This window comes from Triturus cristatus, chromosome 3_1 (genome assembly GCF_964204655.1).
Source record: "Triturus cristatus chromosome 3_1, aTriCri1.1, whole genome shotgun sequence".
NCBI classification, from domain to species: domain Eukaryota; kingdom Metazoa; phylum Chordata; class Amphibia; order Caudata; family Salamandridae; genus Triturus; species Triturus cristatus.
In genome coordinates this window covers 513,024,414-513,049,492 of record NC_140583.1, presented here as the reverse complement: position 1 = coordinate 513,049,492, position 25,079 = coordinate 513,024,414, and the positions used below count along the sequence as shown (strand labels likewise).

The following is a 25,079-nucleotide window of genomic DNA, read 5'->3' as shown; positions in this document are numbered from 1 at the left end:
TCAGCAGTACATTTATTCATGAACTATGGTCTCTAACTTTCACATACAGATGTCAGCTCGCAGATGAGGAAGTTTTCCTTACAGGGGAGGATTGCGATTCCACAGTAGGACATTGCCTAGTCTGTAAACAAGTTAAATTGCACTGCACCTGTAAAGTTTCGGCCCCTAATCTGGCTTGTTTTTTAAAAAATTACCAGCTATTATTCCAGCATTAACTTTGCTTTCTAATGACAGTTATCTAATTTTAAATAACCATGAGTGCTGCGGCTTAAGGGCTGGCATCCCGTATATAGTAACAGTTTCACAATGTGTTAAATGTTGAAGCAATGTCCTGTTTCCACCCCTGCATTGGATTGTAGATCGCTCGCGTTGGCCTTCTATTCCAACTTTGAAAACAGATTTCAATAACATAAGCAGACTCAAAGCACTATTTTTCCAACAAGAATTGGCTCTTACATCAGCTTGAGAGACCTTCGAATCGCAGATGGCGAGAACCGCAAGTGAGATACACTCGCTGCTAAACACAAATCTACCACTCCATTGTGAAGAAATAATACACCAAATATTTAATGCTTCTGATATAGAAGGCCTTGCCCACTTTTTTAAACTTGTGGCATCCAGCCTTGTTTCTTCCTTTTAGACTATTTTTGGAGTAATACCAGCCTTTTTCCATTCTATTTTTTCCAGCGCCTTTGGAGGGTTTCCCTTGGTGCTCCTGTTGATTTGCGGAGTGCTGGTTCTCTTACTATTGCTTCACAATGGATGCTCAATTTGTGGATCTGCCAAACTCAGTCCAGTTGCAGCTGTACCATGATCGGATGTGGCAGCTTTGTGGTTCTATGCCATTGACGTGATTTGCCATCGACCACTGGCTGATCCTTAAATATGCCTACTTCACCTGCATACAACCTGTGTTCCACTGCCTCCGATGCCCATTTCAATGGACACTGGGTATCTGCCTCTCAAATCCCACACGTGCTGCCCTGGATTACGATCTGCTATTGCGTCCATTAAAAGCCCATGATCAGACATGTGCCATGTGTAGGTGCCTGTTGTGGGATCCTCTGCTTGGACCAATGGCAGACTTGAGTACCTGTGCCTATGCGCAGCGACTCATTGACTGGAGATTCATCGAGGTTAACGAAGGTTGCTCTGGCATGCTCGTGACAGCCTCTGAATATGAGGAGCATTTGTGTTTGTTCGATCTGCTAAACTAGATGGCATCCCTTTTTACTATGGATGGAACAGACAATATTCTGAAGTGCATGGCTTTCCACTTTTGCCGCCGCATTTTCGACTCCGATGACTACCTATGAATGGATGATTTTTTGACTGCCCAATTGGTGAAATTTTTGCATCTTGCAAAACACGATTCTTTGCCGCTGCTTATTGTTTATTTTTATCTTAGCATAGAGCTAATGGGAGGGTGGCACGTGGCCCATTGGGACATTGTTGTTTTTCACTAACTTGGCATGAGTGCGTAGCAGCTTGCCTGCTGCTTTTGTGCATGTTACTGCACAGCTTTATTTTTGCAATATTTCAATGACTGCTTTCACTGTGTTCACACTCAGCATGTTCCTGGGATTTTGACTGAACATTATGTGCAAGGTGGAACAACAATGCCCCTTGTTATTTTGTTCTGGCCAGACCTTAGCCCTTAGACAAAACATACAGATGTAGCTGTTGTTTGGACAACGTACTTTGGTTTTTATTTGGTTACACAAATTGGGTGAGGCTAAGGTTTGGGGTCTGCTGACAAAGCCCAGAGATCTTCTGATATATAATAATACAGCATCTTAGCAAGGGGAAGGGAGGATAGGCTTCACTGTCTTTTTATGATGATATCTCCCTTCATGTTTTATGGACTAGATGCTATGCTGACTATATTTGTACTATGCATTTTCGTGCGTGTTATGGCACATATACTGCATGTTAGGGCACATTAGTTAAAATAAATATTTTAAACTGTTTTTGTCTCTGTCAGATCTTATTTTGGACAAGTACAAGAGTGCAAGTGACAGGGTGGACTTTTCCCATGAGGCACAGGGTCAAAACTGATTTGCATATGGCTGGGTTCAAACTGGAATGGCATGGTGAGCAAAAAAAATGATTGATTTAGTCCCAGATCTCTGTACTGGGGTGAATGTATGACATTGTTCTCCATTCTGTGCATTAACTGTTGATTTTGCATTTGTCACCCCGAGTTGGACGGGTATGCTCAGACGTGAGTCCCATGCTCTCCATGCCACTGGACTCAAGTTATCCTCGCTGAAGAGGGGTGAAACCCCGAAACCGGTCCTAGGATGCTTGGTTCCAGTCCAGGGAGGACCTGGCTTGGCAGTTCGGGCTGGACTGTTCCCATGAGGCACAAGGTCAAGACTGATTTGCATACGGCTGGGTTCAAACTGGAATGTCATGGTGAGCAAAAAAACGATGGATTTAGGCCCAGATCTCTGTACTGGGGTGAATGTATGACATTGTTCTGCATTCTGTCCATCAACTGTGGTTTTTGCTGGTGTCAACATGGGCTTCTATGGGAATTCTCTGCAACATATTATCAAGCCCATTATCGCTGCTTTAGTGGCAGTTTTCTGCCGCCAAAGCGGCGATAATTTTAACGCCGTGCTGGATAATATGCCCCTTATTTCTCTGTGAGTGAGTAGGAGAGCAAGTGAGACACTATAGCTAGTCGGGCCTGGGCTCATGGCACTTAGGTAGTAGGAAGACGTAGGGGCATATTTGCATTAACTGGTGCATCTCTGCATATCAGCAGGGATGCGCCAGTTATTGTGCGCCACAGCTCCACCACCATGGATGCGCCACATTTACAATGCACAATTGCACCATGGGGCAAAAATGGCACAGATGCGTGATGCATCTGTGCCGTAAAGGTGGCGCATTGCTGGAGTTGCGCCGCAAGTGTGACGCAGCTCCAGCAATGGTCTGGGGGGCCCTATCTTGTTAATGCTGTGTCAATCCTTACGCCTGCTTCAGGCAGGCGCAGGGTTTTGATGCAGCATGGGCCTAAGGGTTTTGACGCAGCATGGGCCTAAAAATCTTGTAGATTTCACTCAGCCACTTTTAGGAGGCGTTCATGCGCCGGAAGGCCCCCCCCTGCGCAGGAACGCCTACATGTGGCGCAGGGCTTTACAACGTGGTGCATCTCCCAGATGCGTCACGTTGTAAGTACCCCGCACCATGGCGCAGGATTTGCGCCACCGCTGCATCACAAAAGTGATGCAACAATGGCGTAAATGAGGCGCAAGGGGCTTGTAAATCTGCCCCTTAGTCTCTATACACCAAGGTTCCATAATCCTGCACATAGTTCTGTGTTTGTGCAGAATGTGCAACAGTGACATAAATATTGGTTTCATAAATGTGCTTTTCGTCCTACTTTATTGAATGACTTAGGGTGAAATTGTATTTAATTATTTGACTACACAACTTTGTTTTATACTTTATGCTTTATTGTATGCTTTATACTTGTCTTTGATCAATTACAACACTCCACTCCCTTTTTGCTAGGTTTGTGCTGTAGAAATACCACATACATACATAGGTTTTTCTTGAAATGATTTGAGTTGCATGCACCAGGTTTTGATTTTGTAAAACTCAGCCTTTTATTTCTATTGTTCCTATTGCCAAACAGCTGTATGATGTATGATGTACACTGGCACTCCCATAGTTTAGCTCCCCACACTAGTCAAATGAACATCAATTTCCACAAAAATCACTTTACCCATATATTGGAGGATGATAATGCACATGGTAAATAATTCTCTCCTCAAACATTGGATGGTATTTCCATGCTTCTCCTTTGATTTTGAGGGGAACTTAGAAATACAGTTGTTTCATGGAGTCATGGACTGACAGGGAGTTACAAGGGTTACAACACTAAAACCTATGCCAAGATGATCAACAACACATCCATAGCTTCTGTGTTAATAGGATCTCTGCAAAGCACCAGGAGGTTGTGAAGAAAATTTCAAGGCGTTTGTTGACTATCTTAGTTGTGCTTCAAACCACAGTCTCACAGGCTCCCTGTTCTCCTGCACCCATTTAATGTTTGCTTTGGTCTTTTCCAGTGCTTGCTCCAGCTCCCTGGTGGCGGAACCAAATCCAATATGTTCCTTTTCCTTCTTAAAGGTCTCCAGCTACAACAAAGAGAGGAAGAGAACAGACATAACTAAAATGCTTTAATAATAAACCCCATTAATTTCTCAATCCTATATGTGATGAAGGTCTGAAGCTGCCCTCCTGTGACGTTTTTAGCACTAAATCAATAAATAGATAATACATTGTAAAATATTAAGATCTTGGCATATAGCTTGTATGGCAAAATGGGCTCTGCTCACTTAATCCCCCTGTTTTTTTTGCCGCTGACTCTCTTGTGTTAGGACTTCTACTATGAGTGAGCCTCAAGACACTATCTGAGTTTCAGTCATGGTAAATTTATGGGAACTGGACTGTTAGTGCTAACCGATAGTGTCTGCCTTTAAGATAAGACCACTGCTGGGCATCTAGGGTAAGAGGCTCTGGTCTGGTTACAGAATAACACATACATGTGTGCAGATGTGTGGCCTACATGTGTGAGTCTAACATCTTGCACAAACTGGTATCCCTGCACTGGTAGCATGTCACAAAGGGCATCTTTTAAGGATGGCTACTGACCTGGGGTAGGTCTTAAAATGTAGGTGGTCATTCATAGTGTGGAGCTGTAATGCTTATTAAAGATTTGTGGTGTTTAAGCTATATTACACATTCTAGACGTAAACTGCACTAAGTTTTGCGCCACTTAGGCCTAAAGAGGCCTAAAGAGTCCAGCAGGGTATCAATCCAGGGGTAGACATGCACCCCAAGTACAGAACCACACTCCTTAAAATCATGTCTAGATGCCTTTTGCCACTTTAACAATTGTCATATTTCTGTGGCTCAGCTCATAATCGTATTCCAGGCCTTTGTCCCTCATATTGGGCCTAGTTAAGAGGATCAAGGGCAGCTCCTCAAAATAAAGCTGTTAGACCTGTCATCCTTAGGGTGGTTTTCCCACCAACATTTTACATTTAGCACCACATTTTCACTGATTCTTGACATTAGGACTCCGATCACTTTACCACTGCTAAGCAGTGCTAAAGTGCATGTGCTTCTCCCCTAAACATAGTGACATTGGTGTATAACTGATTGGCATATTTGTTAAACTAGTAAGTTTCTTGTAAAGAGGTATACCATATAGCTAGGCCCTGTAATTCAAATGCATGCTACTGGTGGGGTGCAGCATTGCTTGTGCCATCCACAGAAGTAGTCTTTCAAACCTGTCTCAGGCCTGCCACTGCAGCGCCTGTGTGCGCGCTTACTGCTACTTCGACTTGGCATTTAAAACTACTTGCCAAGCCGTAAACTCCCCTTTTATTACATATAAGTCACCCTTAAGGTAGTCTCTAAGTAACTCTAAGGGCAGGGTACTATGTAAATAAAAGGTAGGACATGCACTTTTATATTTTACATGTCCTGGTAGTGACAGTCACCCTATTTCATTTTTCAGTACCATGACAACTGCCCCTCTCATAGACCAGCATTGGGAATTCTTTAATATACTTTTAAGCTATAATTCCTGATCAGAGAGGCCTAGCTTTTACATGTTTGACATGTTTGGAGTCGTAATGACAAATCCTTCTTACTTGTGAAGTTGGATTTAACATTACTGTTTTAGAATCACCACTTTTAGAAAGTGGAAATTTCTCTGTACTTACCACTCCTTGTACCTGACAGCCTGTCTCCAGTACATGTTTGCCTTGAGATTACAGCTACACTCTGTGCATTCCCTCTGGACATTGGCATTCTGAGCATGTGTCTGCATTCTGATGAGCTCTCCTGGGCAGGTAGGGGGGAGAGGGGGCTCACACTCAGATCTGAATGGGTTGTGTCCTGTCCTCACACAAAGCACTGATTTACCCCCCCCCCCCCCCAGGGTTAGGTATTCTTGTGCACTTCAGAAAGTTCTTTTGAAGTCACCCCCTACATCAAGGGCTCTTTTGCATATTGGGTCTCTGCCCCCCACAAATCAGACACTTCTAGATCTTGAACTGAACCTCTGTCAGAAGGACTGATGTGCTGCTTCATGGACTCAACTGGACTGTTTTTATGGAAGGCCTGCTTTACTGCTTGCTGACCTGCAGCCAGCTGGAAGGAGAGTTGGACTTCCCTTCAAGTAATCTCCAAGGACCTGCTAGCTCCCCTCCTATTTTCTGAAGTCTCAGGGACACAAAAGACTGCCTACTATTCTGCTGGTGTTGCTGGCCTTCTGTGAGTCCTTCCCTTGCCTGAGGTGCCCCCTCCAAACTCTTGGCCTCAGAAGTGAGTTCTGCAGCATATTTCATCACCTACAGCTCCTAGACCTCTATAATCAAGGTTTTGGGGGCTATTTGCAACTGCAAATGGGCTCATTTGCACTGGGGCTGCTTCGCTCGCTCAAAGGATCAGCGTGAGCCGATGTAGCATTGCGTCCTCGCACAACAAGCATTGCCGACTGCTACCACAAAGCCCGTTTGCTGTCCGTTACTTCTGGTGGAGTCTTCACACCTGCAGGATCATTGCTGGCAATACTCTACTTTCTCCCGGTGGACGTCTCCCCCGTGAACATAGCACTTCACTCCGCTTGAGAAAGTAAACCTTCAGCAGGATCTGTTTGGAACTGTATCCTACCCGCGTTCCATCATGGTTGGCCTGAACTTTGGTTTGACACCATCAAGCACTACCTACAGTAACCTTTCAGTGCTATTGACTTGTAAGCAATGTTTTTTGTTTATTCTTTGAAAATTCCTAACTCCGGTTCCACTTATTAGATTTTTGTCATTTTGGTCTTGTTTTTCATAAACATATAATCTATATTTTTAAGTCTGTGAAGTATTTGTGTTGTGTGTTCATTGTGCTACTGTTTGTGTGTATTTGCTGAAAAAATTTACATATTGCCTTTGTGGATAAGCCTGACTGCTCAGTGCCAAGTTGCTAGAGGGTGAGCACAGGTTATCTTATTGTGCATCTAGCCAACCCTGACTAGAACGGTGGTTCCTGTCTGGGGGTATACCTCTGCCAACCAGGAATCCCATTTCTAGCAAGAGCCATTAACAGAGTTTGTCCAGTTTTTGGGAAAGGACGGAGTGGCGAGGAAATAATCATCTGCAAATTAGCTTGTTAAACTGCACATGGGCTGGGCCAGCCCAGGCCAACAGAAAGAAAGGATGATGGCCATATCTCTAGAGCCTAGGACAAGAGGGTTTTACCTTTGAAATTTTGGTGGGAGGGGGTCAGGCAGCTGTTTCAGCTAGGGGTAGAGCTTAGTCTCTTAGGAACTTTTCCCAAGACAACTTGGAGTTGCCATATTAGAATGCCCAAGATTGCTGTACAGAAGGTTTGGGGCAGGGGTAGAGGGATGATTTCCCAACCTAAGATTGGCCTGGGGTGTCTGGCTACTAGAATGTTCCACCCCCACTTAAAAACGTTCCACAAAGGAGAGACAGATAAGAAGACACTGAACCTGGGAGCAATAGAGGTGAAAGAATGCCCAGCTGAAAGGAGAAGCCACCTGCTGCCCCTGCAAGGAAGAACTCCAGCTAACCTCAGGACTTGGATGGTCCTCTCCAGGGCTACTTGTGCTGTCCTCTTTATCCCCCCTGAGGAACAACTGAGGCAGTCTGCTGTGGGACCATGGAGAGTTCCTCTGAGACTTCATTGGTCCTGCAGCTGGCTAACCTCCATCAGGAAGGTTATCACAAACTCTGCTTACACTTCAATGCCCTGTAAGATGGCCAAAGCCATGGAGCATGGGGCATCCAGTAGGGTGTTCTACATTTTGGCTGTGAAGGAGATGCTCCAAATGACCCCTCAAGCAGAGACAGTGCACAAGGAACCAGGCAGGGGACAGGTCTGGTGCAGAGAGTCATCAAACCATGTTTCCCATAAAGAGTGCCCCCTTAGAGGCCAGGAGATCTGAGGAAAATGTTCCTGGATTCTAAGGCTGGACACCAGGAGCAAAGCAATCCTAAATAGTTCTATTTGGTCCTATGGTGCCCAGGAAATAAGCATTTAAAGCTTGGTCCTCCCAGGAGACTGAGCAGAGAGAAAAGGACATGGCGTTTCACCACAACATTCTTAAACACACTTGGGAAGGGCCTTGGCCATGGGGTTGATGCAACATCTACAATATACAAAAAGAATGTTGATGGGGAGGGGATGAGCATGGGCCCATCCTAAGAGTCAACGTTTCACCATGGGATCCCATCATTACCTGATGCAAGTATGAATGTCTGAGGAACCCCATCCTATGGGATACAAAAGAGGAAATGAATGTCGGGCATATTTTCCACCACCTGTGCCTGTGTCTGGTGAGCCAGGGTGCACTGGCATACTGCATCATGGCCACATTTAGGAGAGGAGGATATTGGTCCCTTCTCCAGGCGGGAGCCAAATGCAATCATGCTCTAACACAAGGCACCAGCCAAAGGGAGTTGCTTGCTCCCCCGCTGGGCTAGGAAGGCATATGGGGAGGAGCTGGCAGGTGCTGGAGTGGCATTGGGGCATAATTGTGGTGACTCCAATGTGAAAAACCTGCCTGTGGGTGCACCAGGGCACCCCTAAGCAAATAAAGAGATGTGGTGTTAGCCACTGTTGTTAAAAAAACAGAGCACAGAAGCCCACTCATTAAAAATTCCCTGCCTGTGGCAATGAGTGCTCCTTAAGCCCTTGTGAGGGTGTTTCAAGTGGAAACCTTCCTCCCTAGTGATGCCCCAAGGAGCACAAGGGCAACATAATTGCTTTTAAAATAAATGTGTGGTTTTTTTAGGGGGGGGGGTTGCATGGACTACAGCAATCCCTCAGAAGGTACCCCTAGGGAAATCTTCCCAAGTGACACAGAGGGTTACCTTTTTGCCACCTGAAAATGATTGCTTCACACTAAAGCTGTTCCTGAGCCTGTGCTTTTCGACATGGGCTTGATAGTGCAAGAATGTCTATTGGTGGGTCCTGGTGTTGCAGACCAACTTGGTAAAAGTAGAAATAAGACTCCAGGAAACATGTTTTTCAATACAATGCTTTATCAACAATGTTGACGAGTTTCACAATACGTTGAATACTATAGAATATTGGTACTGCCCCCATCAACTTTAATGGTGGGTTATAACATGAAATGCATATTGATATTGTTGCAGGGGTGACCAGTGGCTGTAGAGATTTTTTGTGGTATGATGTGTGTGGGATATGATGAATAACCAGTGGTTAGTTGATGGGAAGATAAACAAAGAGTGAGTGTTAGGGAATGTTCAATGAAAATGGGGACACAAGATTGTGTAAAGGAAGGCAGTCGATTATCAAAAGGTTTGGAATTAAAAAATGAAGCAGGCCTGTTATAAGTTAGGATAATGTGATGGTTTGGTTCCAGTGTGATAGGAATTGTTGAGTCCTGTGTATTTAGCTGTGTGTGAATGTATCAAGGAGAAAAGAGCCTATAGATATTTTCACCTATATTGATCAATTGCCCGGGATGACAAAGGTGGGATAGAAAAGAATTTCACAAGTTAGAGGGTGTGCGAATTTCTCTATGGAGAGGTTAGTACATTTGAAGTCAGAGGTTCTGAATGTTGTGATTATACAGATTTAGGAATTTACACTTTCTGAGGTGAAGATGGTGAGGGGTAAGATTTGTCAATGGTGGAGGATAATAATGAGTTCAAAAAAGATCACCAAATGATCGAAGTTCAGTTTTTGCATCCTGGGTACACAGAAGGAATTGGATATGGTGTCAGGTGAGTATTTGAGTCAGAGTGAGAGTATAGTTTTAGAAATCTAGGAGACAGGGGATGTGCTGTGATGGTTAAACAGGGGGGTTGAAGTCCAAAGGGATAGAGCGTACGTTTTTGGGATACAATTTAGGACTTTGAAAGGAGGATGAAATCCATATTTTTGGCACTGCAATGAATGGGCTGGGCATGCATGTGTGTCACATTGTAGAGAGGAAACATTGGAAACCATGGGCGTGGTTATTGCTGTCTATTCTTTTTTTATAGAAGTTTAGAGTTTTTATTGGGGCAGGGTGTAGAAAATGGGAGGTAGCAATCATGATTCTGGTGGTAAATCTAAGGGTTACTGGCAAGAATCATTGAAGGTGAATGATGGCACATTCAAATGTGCTTGTGTACTTAGAGGTGCAGTTGAGTTGACCTCACAATGAAGCCCAAAGGAATTTATGGAGAAGGCCACTCAGGTAAAGCAAATAGCATGCATTGAGGTTGTCAATCTATTGCGAATGTAACTAGACAGATAAAACTATGGAGGGTAAGTGTGGAAGTGCACTGTGGGTGATGAATGTGATCTTATCATAGAAGGAGATGGCATTGCACAGGCAAACAAAGACACATTGTGGGCACCGCGGTAAATTAGTTAGGGAGTATGATTAGCTAAAAGATGGGCAAGGTATTTCAGAAAGTCTGCTGAAAGGATCAACTTCTTTTGAGCTGCTGCTGCAGCTTTCAGGTAGCAATTACCAACATCGTCATATAGGCAATTAGCACAAATTGGAAGGCATGGTGGTAAGGCCAGAAAAGATACCTGGTTTTGAAAAGCTGTTATCAATAAGTGACGTCAGCAGCGGAGGCAGACTGTTTTGCTAGTAGGGCTAACAACGCCAGAGGGCAATATTGCCATTTTAAGTGGGAGGTGAAGTGTTATAAGTGTGATGGATTATGGATGGCTAGAACTGAGATGCTGCAAGATAGCCTCAGATGAAAGACTTGAGTATGATTGTTGAGTTGGTCAGAAGGGCATGTTTCTGATATGGTTAAAACCTGGTGGAGAATAGTTTGCAGACAAAGGTCAGGATTCAGGACCTATCTGTTCCTGTGCACTTATAGAGGGTGGCAAACCTCTGCTATTTAATGAGTTCCTTGGCGAATACATTTATTGGGAAAGGAGGAGAGACAGTGTCCAGGATAGTTGTCATTAGACCTATCTGCCTTTTGGATGATTGAACAAACATGTAGGTTCTTAGCCTCAGTCAGGTGATGTGTAAATGATTTAGCCTGCAGTTGCACCTTTGGCTAGGATGGGATTGGCTGTGCTTGGGCCTAATAACCCATCCTACCAACCAAGGTACGTAGAATGTATTCACCATTACACAAAGTCAAATTTACATTTTGGTTCAAGTAAATAAAAACGAAATCCTCCATACTATAAATGTATAATAGATGCCCCTAATCACAAACTCACTTGAAGACACTGCCTATTAACCAGAGCTTTCAACCCAGAGGGCACAAGAGTACCCTCTATTCAGACAAGTTTCCATTGAACTTCACTGCTTTCTAAAAGTCAATGATTAATATATTCGCTCAGAACAGTGTCATTATCTCAAATTGCTGTAATTTTAAAAATGATTCTATCATTTTGCAACCCCAAAAGATTGCAGTACATAAGGCAAGGTACCAGATTATACGCTACGAACACAAATATTGTCTGACCAATTGTGTATTGAATACTTGTTTACACTTTTTAATAATTGAAAATCTACACCCAATGGGACAATATTTGTGTAAAAGATATTTAGGAAACAATATATTTGTCAGGCAAAATATTTTCTAATGATGATCTGCCATACGACCATACATCGCTACAAAAATATTTGCAGGAAACAAACTGTTAAACTAAAATCATTGCAGTTAAAACTTACCTGCATCAATTCAAACTCTGAAGAAAATCTGCGTGACACAGAGTCAATCAAGCCTGAGAAAGAAAAGGAACTTCCGCCATACCTGAAATTGGTAGCAGAAATTTTAAATTAGAGATTGTTAAATGATTCATTTTTTTTAGCAAGATAGGCATGTAACTTAGACTATTTAATTTAGGGGTAAAGACATTATTTACCAATTTACTCGTATTTCAGTATGCAAAGTTAATTCTACAGAATCTGTCCAGAAATTCCTAGGGGCATATTATCAAGGAAACACGATAAGCATCGCATTTCCCGCTTTGCGCGATTCTGTGTAACGCCGCTTATCGCAGGATTTAATCGCCGAGATATCGCGTTATTATCAATGCATATCTCCACGGCGATAATAAATCCTGCGATAGTGGCGAATTCCGCGCACATCTCTGGAAATTCAGTGTGAAAACGGCAGCGATAAGCCCATCCTTGGTAATAGGTAGATCTTGCCTCAGCCGTACAATCCTCTTGCCATTATAGGTATGGCTAAGTCTGTTTCAAACCATGCATTACAAACCTGTGATAACCGCGGTTAGCGCTGTTTTTTTTATGTCATCGCAGGTTTGTTTGAGGCTTGCTAATATTGCGCTGTCGTGTCAGCGCGGATTTCCATGGAGAAATGGAAAGGAACGCCTACTTTGCATGTCATTAGCGATATTCATCGCTGACATGCAAAGTGGAGTTAAAAGGGTTACTTAATCAAGGAAACACACGTTAGCATGTCCTTGATAATTGAGCGTTAAAAATATCGTCGCTTTTACATACACACGGACACAGCAGAGAGAAAGCACCAAGCAGTCAAGTACAAAACCCATTCAAGTATTAGAGTTTGGCAAGCAGGCCCATTTACTTTTTTCTTAGAAAATGTACCTCTGTTTTTATTAGAAGGCACTGGGAATGTAGGAATTACACAGAGAATGGTTTGCATACTTGATTGCACGTGTTAACTACTGAAGATGAAAAATATTAAAATTGATCTCTTAACTAGTGCTTCCCAAGTACAAACTCTGTATTGAAACCATTTTCCTATTTCATTCGAGCTTGCCTTTTAGTTAATCATGGAATGTTTACTTTTAAAGTCAAGAAGACTGAGCATCATAAAAGGAATACTTATTATTACAGCTACATACTGCATTTATTTTCTTAAAACAATATATCTATAATTGGAGCCAAGGAGTTATGAAATGTACCGAAGGGACTTAGCTCAAAAGCATAAAGAAAAGTTTTTAAATTACCACGCTGAAAGAAGGAACTGAATTATTGGTGTATTATATTGACTGACCATCGTCTTCATTAACATTTAAATCTTATAGCACAAATTATATATGAAATTGAACTATTATTGATCAAACTGAATTGTTACATTTATTTAATTATGGCAGATAATTAACTATGTTTATTAAATTATGTGGGATATTCACAAGAACGTGTGATAATTATCGCAAAATTAGCTTAACGCAACTGTTCACATCGCAGTCTATCGTGGGAAAATAATGCTGTGTTAATGTCGTATTCCCAACACGGCGGTACCATGCGATAGTCTCACGATATCACATCAAATGACAGCGTTAAAATTAACGTAACACCTAAAAAATGCGAAACACGAACGTGAAAAAAGCGGCTATTTCCCATCTCGCGATACAAAAATCAGCGAAAACCTGCAACTGGCCTGCAATACCCACGCATCATGCGGGAAAATGCACTATAAAAGCAGAGAACAAAAACATTCTAAAAAAATTTAACTGCGTAGTCCGCAACACCTCAGCACTCTAGAAGCACAGAAGTCAAAGGCACACCGCCTGAGAGGGATAAGGGCCATCCAAATCAGAGTTGCAGGGGCGACTCACCCACAATGCAGCACAGACATATAACAATAATAGCACCTCAACATTGACAACAATGTGGTACATACTGCAACACTTTCACAACAGAGCACAGGACACAACTGGTGCTGCATGTGTGTACAAAATGGCCAATCACATATGGCATAGCAGGAAACTGCTGAGATGACAATGTACGAGTACAACCTCACCTCTGTGATGTAGTACAAATGTCCACTGTCCCGCATCAAATAGACTTCTCCTCACAAACATTCACAATGTACATTGTCATGCCTGTCTACGCATGTCCACAAGCCTGACAACGACACTGTGATGTTGTTTGTTGAAGGTGGGTGACCACATGTGTGTAGGCCTATGGTAAGGATAGGGCGGACATAGATGTAGAGTTCATGGCTGGCAGAACTGCGGTAATAGCGACACACACAACAGTTGGCATGTATGATCCCGGACTGCGAGCGGGCTTGTGCTCCCTCATTTATCCCTTTGGCCGAGCCCGCACTCCGGGGGCATGCTACATTGCAACATCGTCCATTGCGGGACGGGTGGCGCCGACACTACAACAGAGACACATGCATTAGTTACTTCCTTTGCAAGGCCAAAACTTAACCTCGCCTAGAACCCTGGGTTGATTAACCACACCCCTACGCTGGACTGTCATATGCCAGTCCACTCCGCCTACGCTTACAGGGGGTACGACACAGCTACATGTTCCAGGTCTACCCCACCTGCCTGAGGTGACATGGGTGCGTCCGCTGCACACAGCACAATGTTATGTGGTAGGACCTGGGGCCCTCATGCATACATAATGACCACACAGACACACTTAGATAGTTTGTGGAACTGGCTACGGGCATGTGCGCCCGGCCCCTTTTATTGCCAGGGTCACATGTCCAGTGACGCCTGTGCTGGATGGGTGTGCGGTGAGTGTAAGCCAGCCCTCATGGAGTGGTTGGTGCTGGCAAAAACTACAACAGTGATTAGACAATCAGAAGTACAAAGTTCAAACAGCAAGGGTCCATGACTTGAGCTGCACAGAGTTTGTGGCCCCAGATGCACTGCGGCTGGCACAGGCACACCGCCATGGGACAGTGACGTGCGGTGCACTGAGGTAGGGCCATGAGAGCTGAGCGGGTCCTTATCGATGTCAAAGGTGAATGTCGCGGAGTGTTTTGGGGGACAGTGGAAGGTGTTCTTCCAGGGCATGATGCAGATGGCAGAACCAAGCAGAAACAGGCAATATGGAGGAGATGAATGCTACAAACTCATTCTTAACACCAGTAACAGTACATGATGATGAAGACAACCCCCAGGCCACATACTCACACGCCACCAAAGTTCAACCAGAGAGTGTCCATGAATTATGGGGCACAGGTGAGCAGTGAGGCCTGGGTGCGCAGGGGCAGCCAAGACGGGTCCGGGGACCAGAGGCTTGGGGTGCAGCAGGTGCACAGGATCGCCAGCACCACCGCTCACGGCGTCGGCCTCGTGGCGGGGTGAGAGGCACCGCTCTGGCAGACACGTTGGCCATTGTGGAAGAGAACCACGCCCAGAGAATCGTGGTTTTTATTCACACCCCTATGCTGGCCTGGCGTACACCGGGCCAGCCAACTGTGCTCACGCTTTCAGGGGGGACATAACAAGCTACATTTCCGCGATCTTCCCCACTGGCTGAGGTAACATGGTTGCGTCCACTGTCCACTACACCAACATAGACATGTCTTTGGTCTGCATATTGCAGTCTGGCCAGCACATCCACGCCACACGTGGCATTGTTTACATTCTAATTTATGGGTCACTTGCCTCCTTCGCACATGCCTGCTTCCCACCTCTCCCCACATTCTTCTATTGTGTGGCTGAGGTGCCATGGCGTTGATGGCTTGTGTACATGGCAAGCCCAGGTTACCACAGTAAGTTGTGCTGTCGTGTCTGGTAGGTGGGCATGTTGTTTGGCATGTTGTAAGTGAGTTTGTAACGTGTGCATTCCCAGAGTTGTGAGTTGCATAATTGTGGAGTTGAGGTGTGTGGTGTGTTCATTTGGTACTTACCAACAAGCAATGCATTCCCTTAGGTGCCAGCATCAAAGCACTGGTTGATGATAGACTGTCAGAAGATGAAGGAATCATGCACACTGCCTGGGTAGTTGGCGACGACATTGGCGAGGAGTCCCAGGTGGTCCACTATTGCCTGCACATTGATGGAATGCGTGTGCTTCCTGTTGCAGTAATTGCGTGCAGTGGTGGCAGGGGGCACGAGGAGTCCATGTGTGCAGTTGATTGCCCCCAACACGTGCGGGATGCCAGTTATGGCGTAGAAGCCTTACTTGGTCTCCAGCTGTTCCTGCGCAGTGTGGGGGAAGTGAAGGTGCTGTGGTACCAAGCTGATGATGTCATCCAAGACAGGTGTGAGGAACTTTGATAGGGCTGGCTGTGAGACTCATCCGACTCTGGAGGTTGTTGGTTGGAAGGTACCAGAGGCCAACAGATACAGCACAGCTTTGTCTGCGGAGGGATGTTGGTTTTTCTCTGTGTTGGTACCGTTAGCCTGTGGGCAATGATGGTCAGGATGCGAAAGATGGTTGTCCTTTTGAGCCTGTAGTGGGCAATGACATCCTCTGGTGTTAAGTTAGTGAGGCTGGTGCATTTTCTGAAGGTCTGCTGTCTTTGTCTGCGCTGCCTCTGTGGTAGCCCCTGGAGATCTGGGGGGGTGGCAGGCCAGGGGTGGTGGCAGTGGGTGTTGTGGCCCTCTTGGGGCTCTGAGCTGCATTATCAGTAGCTCCATGGCATCCATTTTTCTTCAGGTATGGCTCTGGGCTGGGCTCTCTTTTATGGTGAAGGTTGTCATCCGACTTAACACCAGGTAAGAGCAGGTGTTAAATCCCTGCTGCTAACGCGCCTTATCGCATGTTTTGGGATCTTATCGCTGATCTGGCTGGTCGTTGAGAAAGTTGCGAAGTGGTGTTGTTGCACCTTTTTGCAGGGGAATGCCTACTCCGCATATCATTAGCGTTAGTTGCCAGCGTCATCTGTGGCGATGATTTTTGTGGCTGCTATTGCAGGAAAACTGGTAATATCGGCTGTTTGCACCAGCTTGTGAATGGGGCGATAAATCTATCGCCACTTTGGCTGCGATAAAATGCTGCTAACTCGGCAATAAGTCTTTGAGAATATGCCCCTATATGTTTTATTTTTATTTACATGGCTTATTCCCAAATGCATTAATTATGTTTATTGATATATATGTGCACCATGTAACTTTATCATTTATACTTCACACACTTTGGGGCCGATTCCAATACGGGTCAGAAAACACTCCGACTGAGTCGGATCCGGTGTGTTTTCCGACTGAGATGGACCCCTACAGTCCGACCGAGCGAGTACGATGCGCACGTATGCTGTCAGATTCGGTTCGGTTGGACTCCCATAGAAGTCAATGGGAGCCAGTTGTACGACGCGTACATGCACTCCCATTGACTGAATGGGTGCGTCTCGAACTAGTGTGCCCCCTACAGTGGGTACGTGTCGGTGCCATCCACGCCGTACATGCCTGTGTGGGGGAGACCCATGGGTCTCCCCCTGTGTGCGAGTCGTACGGCTGCGGGTGTCGGGGGGTCCGACGCTGACCCCCAAAGTCCGACTCCGGAAGCTTTTGCGAGCCGGTCACTCCGGCTCGCACAGGCTGTCCGACGCATGCATCGTACTCGCTCGGTCATGAATCCCATCCATTGCACGCCACGGTTAGCTTACAACCGAGACGTACGGAATGGTTCGGACCCGAAAACGATTCAGTCGGGGAATTTCATGTAGCCCGCAGCATACTGGCTCGCTCGTACAGCTGTACGAGTCGGCAGAAAACACGCGTACGGCTCGTAGTTTTTCCGGCCGGATCACGTTCGGTGCCCTTCCGACCCGGATCGGAATCAGCCCCTCTGTAGAGTTTCTTTTTATAAGTGAAATAGAAATATTTGAATGGGACAAGTTAAAAAAAACCTACGTCTAGCAGAAAACTTCTCCCAACCAAAGTAGGATTCAGGAGAAGGATGGATTCTCCAGAATCCTTGATGTGCGAAAGCTGTTCCACCTAGTGAAGGTCAGCAAAGTGCACAGGTTATTGAAGTGAAAAAGTTGAACATGATTTTGCAAATATACTAGCTTGCTCAGTCCTTTGGAAAAGTTTACATGGCTGGCAGAAATTGATCTTTACTATATCTGGTAGCATAATCTATTCATTCTGTCATGATTAGACCAATAGACTCCTAAACATTCCTGTCTCAGATCATGGTGATATCTGCCTAAATGAAATTTAACAATAAAACATTGTTCTAAACTTAGCTCAAAATTTTATATATCTCATTTTTTCACTTACAACACTTTAATAGATATATATTTTTGTTGTCAAATGCTTCTTTTCAGGATCCTTGCCTATAGGATTTACTTTGCCTTTTCATTTCTTGCCCCAATGACTTTCTAGCTCATAGTTTTTTTTCCTTTAGTCTTTAATTTTGTATGGCCTGTTTTTTTCTCTTTTAGTCCGTTGCATCTTGATTTTGCTTCAATGCTTTTTTCTTTTGTCGTCCTATTCCTTTACCATACCATTAAAGAATACCTGTGCATTTAGGGGCAAATTTATCAGCACTTTGTGTTGGGTTTGCATTGCAATATTGTACAATCCCAGAGCACAATGTAGCACACATAGAAAGAGGAAGCAACAAGGAGAAATAAAGATTTGTCTCCTTCTTATGCCTCCCCTGGTGAAGTGCAGCATTTTGACCCATTCCCAGGTTCGCTGGTGTTGAGAAATCTGGGAAGGCACCAAAATCCATGGGTGGATGCGTGGGAACACACTTGCTCCATCTATGGAACGCCTTCCTGGGGCAGAGTAAAACAGCGCAGCGTTTTGTGCTGTGTTGTGTTACTCTAGATTTAACAAGCCACACAAGGCCAAGCAAGGTGACCTTGCATGGCTTGATAAATCTAGCTTAATAGTTGTGTCACTCTTGGGCCCCATTGTGTGGCACAAGGATGATGCACTTCTTTAATAAATATGCCCTATAGTCTCCAGAACTTAAACAATCTGGAGACATTTCTGTCCAAGCACAGGGCTTATTCCTTTGGAACTGCCTTCCTCTGCCATTAAGATTGGAAAAAGAACTCAGAAAGTTCTGGCTACGCCCAAAGATGAACCTGTTGATTTTCTCTCATGGACAGGAGCCCACACTTCCTCATGAATATTTTACTCCTAATTACCAGTCTGAACCCGAGACTGGAAGATTCATTGCATAACCCTTTAGGGGTTTTCCACCACTGGAGGCATTCTAAAGACTTTACCTTCTCGTAATTCTTTGACAACCCAGTAATTAAAGCCGTTGTAATGTCACTGGTCTGAGTAATCAGTGCGAAAGCTGGTTAATCATTGCTTTTATGTAATAATAGTGGGAATAAAAAAATACTCCCCACTGTTGTGATGTCACAAGGGGGAGGAACTTGCCTCCCCTATGTTCTGCCATATTGTTGGGTCTGCATAGACTTGAGCAACGTGTCCTAATGGTGGTTGGCAGTCTCCCCTGCCTTCTATTACCATAACCAAGTTTCCACAAATACAAGAGATGTGGGGCAACGTGGGTGGCATGCTTCCTGCATCAATCGCAATATATGTCAGGTTAAGTGTCTCGAGACCCTCAAACTAGAGGAAAATAAGTTGGAGGACTAGGGGCTCTCCATTCTCAATTTGAGAGCAGAGAGCACAGCTTTGTCTAGGAGAGAATTGCAAAGGATGGTTGCGTGGCTAGCAGGATGCAAGTTAATATCTTTTTATTTGGGCTTGTGTGGAAGTGGGAGAATAAACGTAGAATATAGTAGGGGTAGGTGATGAGAGGCCAGGTATTTTTTTTAAAAGTTTGGTATGGAGGAACGTATACAGAGGTGGAAGTGGATTGCAGAAGGTCATTTTTTATTATGTTTTTTTTTATCTTTGTGAAGGGGTTAAAAGGCCATGTTATGCTTGGCTCCCTCTTTACTCCACTGCCCTGTGTAGATTTTCAAAGCACAGGCAGATACCTTAGGAGGCAGGAGGTATATGTTACATACAATTGAAGATGGAAAAAAGTGAAAAGCAGGGAGGCTTTTCCCCTCGGGCGCTAAATAACATCAGAGAGCTTCACTCTCATTATCTATTTGACCCCTCAGTGAAAAGATGGCCATTTTTCACAGTTACCCACATTTAATCCTATATATTATCTGTACCAAAAACAGTTCCATTATTTAGCTAGTATTGGCAAACCCAAACGTTCTGGCGTCGTTCACCAGCCTTTCGCTTATGCCAATGCCTGTTTTGTTTTGTCATAGTTTTAGCAAAACTTTATTGCTGGGAAAGCTGGTGGCCCGCATCAATCTAAAACAAAAATCATTGGTTAAAAGCACACATATTTTTAGTCTCATAGAGCACATATTGCCATAAAAGCCCCTGGCAGCTATGTGAACTACTTTGTGCGTGGATATGCTCCCTTTAAAATGGAAGTATGGGGACACTCACAGTAAAATTAGCTAATGGCTGATGTGGGCTTGCCCAATGCTGTATGCTGTACTACAGGGCTTCCCAAACTTCTCAGAACTATGACCCACTTTTTAGAACAACAAATCTTTGCAACCCACCTAGCTTTAATGAATATGCGGATGGCGATTTTTAATGTAACTATAGCATCATGTGGTAACACACCGTCATTTACATAACACATTTTCCATTGAAAAGACTACTAAATTTGCACAGACATACAGTTTTACTGATACAACTATGTCAATCAATCAATCATAGGCATTTGTATAGCGCACTGCTCACCCGGAGGGTCTCAAGGCGCTGGGGTGGGGGGGATCGCTACTGCTCGAACAGCCAGGTCTTGAGTTGCTTCCTGAAGGCGAGATGGTCTTGCGTTGTCCGGAGGTGGATGGGGAGGGAGTTCCATGTCTTGGCTGCCAGGTAGGAGAAGGATCTTCCTCCGGCGGTGGCTCTGCGGATGCGGGGGACGGTGGCGAGAGCGAGGCTGGCGGAGCGGAGCTGGCGGGTGGGCTTGTGGAAGGTCAGGCGGCTGTTGAGGAACTTGGGGCCCAGGTCGTGGAGGGCCTTGTGTGCGTGGGTGAGGAGTCGGAACGTGATTCTTTTGTTGACGGGGAGCCAGTGCAGGTCTCTCAGGTGTCCGGAGATGTGGCTGTGTCGGGGGATGTCCAGGATGAGTCGTGCTGAGGCGTTCTGGATCCGTTGGAGTTTCTTCTGGAGTTTGGCGGCGGTGCTGGCGTAGAGGGCGTTCCCGTAGTCCAGCCGACTGGTGACGAGGGCCTGGGTGACCGTCTTCCTGGTCTCGGTGGGGATCCACCGGAAGATCTTTCGAAGCATGCGCAGGGTGTTGAAGCATGAAGACGAGACGGCGTTGACTTGTCTGGTCATCGAGAGGGAGGAGTCAAGGATGAAGCCTAGGTTGTGTGTGTGGTCCATTGGCTTGGGGGTGGCTCCCAGGGCGGGGGGGCCACCAGGAGTCGTCCCAGGCAGAGGGTGATGATCCCAGGATGAGGACCTCCGTCTTGTCTGAGTTCAGTTTCAGGCGGCTGTTCTTCATCCATTCGGTGACGTCTTTCATCCCTTCGTGTAGGCTAGCTCTGGCGACGTCCGGGTCGCTGGTGAGGGAGAGGATCAGCTGGGTGTCGTCGGTGTAGGTGATGATCTTGAGGTTGTGTTGACGTGCGATGGTTGCGAGGGGGCTCATGTAGATGTTGAAGAGGGTGGGGCTGAGCGATGACCCTTGTGGAACGCCGCAGATGACTTCGGTGGCCGCTGACCGGAACGGGGGGAGGCGGACTCTCTGGGTTCTTCCGGCGAGGAATGAGGTGATCCACTCCAGGGCCTTCTCCTGGATGCCGGTGTTGTTCAGGCGCTGTACCAGGGTGCGGTGGCAGACAGTGTCGAACGCTGCGGAGAGGTCCAGGAGGATGAGGGCCGCAGTTTCCCCGTAGTCCATTAGGGATCTGATGTCGTCTGTGGCTGCGATGAGGGCGGTCTCCGTGCTGTGGTTGGCTCGGAAGCCGGATTGCGAGTGGTCGAGGGATCCGTTGGTCTCGAGGAAGGCGGCTAGCTGTCTGTTGACGGTCTTCTCGATGACTTTGGCAGGAAACGGGAGGAGCGAGATGGGGCGGTAGTTCTTGAGGTCGGAGGGGTCTGCAGTTGGTTTCTTCCGCAGGGCACTGATCTCGGCGTGTTTCCAGCACTCCGGGAAGGTAGCGGTGTTGAAGGAGGCGTTGATGATGTCGCGGAGGTGGGGTGCGATGATGTGGTCGGCCGTGTTGAAGATGTGGTGTGGGCAGGGGTCCGTAGGGGATCCAGAGTGGATGGTGTTCATTGTGCGTGTTGTGTCTTCGGTGCTGACTGGGGTCCAGGTGCGGAGGGTGGCGGTGGGGGGCATCGGTTCGGTGGTGGGGTTCGAGGTTGGTGGGCCGAAGCTGTTGTGAATGTTGGCAATCTTGTCATGGAAGAAGGCTGCGAGGGAGTCGCAGAGGTCTTGCGAGGGAGTGATGTCATTGTTTCCGGCGTCGGGGTTGGTGAGCTCTTTGACAATGCTGAAGAGTTACTTGCTGTTGTGGGTGTTGTTGTCCAGTCGTTCCTTGAAGGCCGTCTTCTTTGTGGCGCGGATCAGTTGGTGGTGTTTGCAGGTGGCGTGTTTGAGGGCCATCATGTTGTCTGTGGTCAGGTTGGTGCGCCAGGTGTTCTCCAGGGAGCGGCAGTTCTTCTTGGAGGTGATGAGCTCGTCGGTGAACCAGGAGGCTTTCTTGCTGCCGCGTCTGCTGGGGGGGTTCTTCTTCAGTGTTGCGTGGGCGTCTGCGCAGTTGGTGATCCACTGTTTGAGGTTGTTGGCGGCTTCGTTGGGGTCCGTTGAGCTGGTGGGGGGGTTCTGGCTGAGGAAGGTGGTGAGCTGGTCGCCGATGATCTTGTTCCAACTCCTGCGGGGGGCTTGTTGAGGGTGGTGGTGGGTCGTCGTTTTACTGAAGCTGAAGTGGACGCAGCTGTAGTCAGTCCACTGGAGATTGGTGGAGTGGCTGAAGGTGACGTATTTGCTGGATGAGAAGACTGGGTCAAGCATGTGGCCGGCGTAGTGGGTGGGGGTGGTTACCAGTTGCTTGAGTCCGAGGTTGGCCAGGTTGTCCAGCAGAGCAGTGGTGTTGCGGTCCTTGTTGTCCTCCAGGTGGAAGTTGAGGTCCCCCAGGAGGATGTAGTCGGTGGAATTGATGGCGTGCGGGCTGACGAAGTCTGTGATGTCTTCAATCAATCAATCAATCAATCATAGGCATTTATAGAGCGCTCTACTTACCCGGAGGGTCTCAAGGCGCTGGGGGGGGGGGGGGGGGGGTGCTGCCACTACCCGAACAGCCAGGTCTTGAGCTTCTTCCTGAAGGCGAGGTGGTCTTGGGTCAGGCGCAGGTTGGGAGGGAGGGAGTTCCAGGTCTTGGCGGCCTGGTAGGAGAAGGACCTTCCTCCTGTTGTCGTTCTTCGGATGCGGGGGACGGCGGCGAGGGCGTGACTGGCTGATCGGAGGTGTCGTTTGGGAGCGTAGAAGTTGATGCGGTTGTTGAGGTAGCTCGGGCCTTGGTCGTGAAGAGCTTTGTGTGCGTGGGTGAGGAGACGGAAGGTGATTCTCTTGTTGACCGGGAGCCAGTGCAGGTCTCTTAGGTGTCCGGAGATGTGGCTGTGTCGTGGGATGTCGAGGATGAGTCTGGCTGAGGCGTTCTGGATCCGTTGGAGTCTCTTCTGGAGCTTGGCGGTGGTTCCGGCGTAGAGGGCGTTGCCGTAGTCCAGTCGGCTGGTGACGAGTGCCTGGGTGACAGTCTTCCTGGTCTCGGTGGGGATCCACCGGAAGATCTTCCGTAGCATGCGCAGGGTGTTGAAGCATGACGAGGAGACGGCGTTGACTTGCTTGGTCATGGAGAGGGAGGAGTCCAGGATGAAGCCCAGGTTGCGTGCGTGGTCTGTCGGTTTGGGTGCGGAGCCCAGGGCGGGTGGCCACCAGGAGTCGTCCCAGGCGGAGGGCGAGGATCCCAGGATGAGGACTTCCGTCTTGTCCGAGTTCAGCTTCAGGCGGCTGGTCGACATCCACTCGGCTACCTCTTTCATTCCTTCGTGAAGGTTGGCTCTGGCGGCGGCGGGGTCGTTGGTCAGGGAGAGGATCAGCTGGGTATCGTCGGCGTAGGAGATGATGTTGAGGTTGTGTTGGCGTGCGATGGCCGCGAGGGGGCTCATGTAGACGTTGAAGAGGGTTGGGCTCAGCGAGGATCCTTGAGGGACGCCGCAGATGACTTTGGTGGCCTCTGACTTGTACGGTGGTAGACGGACTCTCTGTGTTGTTCCGTCGAGGAAGGAGATGATCCATTCCAGTGCCTTCTCCTGGATACCGACGTTGCTGAGGCGCTGCACTAGGGTGCGGTGGCAGACGGTGTCGAAGGCCGCGGAGAGGTCTAGTAGGATGAGGGCCGCTGTTTCTCCGTTGTCCATCAGGGTTCGGATGTCATCGGTGGCAGCGATGAGGGCGGTCTCGGTGCTGTGGTTGGCTCGGAAGCCAGACTGTGAGGGGTCGAGGGATCCGTTCGTCTCGAGGAAGGCGGCCAGTTGCTTGTTGACGTTCTTCTCGATGACTTTGGCTGGGAACGGGAGCAGCGAGATGGGGCGGTAATTCTTGAGTTCGGTGGGGTCCGCTGTTGGTTTCTTGAGTAGAGCGCTGAGTTCGGCATGCTTCCAGCTCTCAGGGAAGGTGGCGGTGGTGAAGGAGGTGTTGATGATGTCCCGCAGGTGGGGTGCGATGACGGCGTCTGCTTTGTTGAAGACGTGGTGAGGGCAGGGGTCGGTCGGAGATCCGGAGTGGATGGAGTTCATCATGTGGACGGTTTCTTCGGTGCAGATCGGGGTCCAGGCGTGGAGGGTGGTGGTGGGGGGCGGTGGTTCGGTCGAGTTGGACGTGGCGTTCATCGGTTGGGTGTTGAAGCTGTTGTGTATGTCCGCGATCTTGTTGTGGAAGTAGGAGGCGAGGGAGTTGCAGAGTTCTTGCGATGGGGTGATGTCGTTGTTTCCGGTGTTGGGGTTGGAGAGCTCTTTCACGATGTTGAAGAGTTCCTTGCTGTTGTGTGCGTTGTTATCCAACCGGTTCTTGAATGCAGTTTTCTTGGTGTCGTGGATCAGTTGGTGGTGCTTCCGGGTGGCAAGCTTGAGGGTGGTCATGTTGTCCGGTGTTGGCTCCCTTCTCCAGGCTTTCTCGAGGGCTCGGCAGTTCTTCTTGGAGCTCTGGAGTTCGTCGGTGAACCATGGGGCCTTCTTGCTGCCGGGTCTGCTGGGCGGGGTCCTCAGTGGGGCGAGTTCGTCCGCGCAGTTGCTGATCCACTTCGTGAGGTTGTCGGCGGCCTGGCTGGGGTTCGCTGAGCTGGCGGGAGGGTGCTGGCTCAGGGAAGCGGCGAGCTGGTCGGCTGTGA

General features: G+C 47.3%; 1 protein-coding gene across 1 annotated transcript in view; it reads right to left on the bottom strand.

The window, feature by feature from the left end:
• Positions 1 to 3,445: 3,445 nt before the first annotated feature.
• Positions 3,446 to 25,079, bottom strand: part of LOC146860509 (aminopeptidase N-like) — a 368,609-nt gene continuing 346,975 nt past the window's right edge. The window contains exons 19-20 of the mRNA XM_085644421.1: positions 11,714 to 11,795; positions 3,446 to 4,154 (exon numbers count right to left, since the gene is read on the bottom strand). Of these exons, the coding sequence (XP_085500547.1) occupies positions 4,002 to 4,154; positions 11,714 to 11,795 (235 nt within the window). The 3' untranslated portion in view covers positions 3,446 to 4,001. The remainder of the gene's footprint in view (positions 4,155 to 11,713; positions 11,796 to 25,079) is intronic.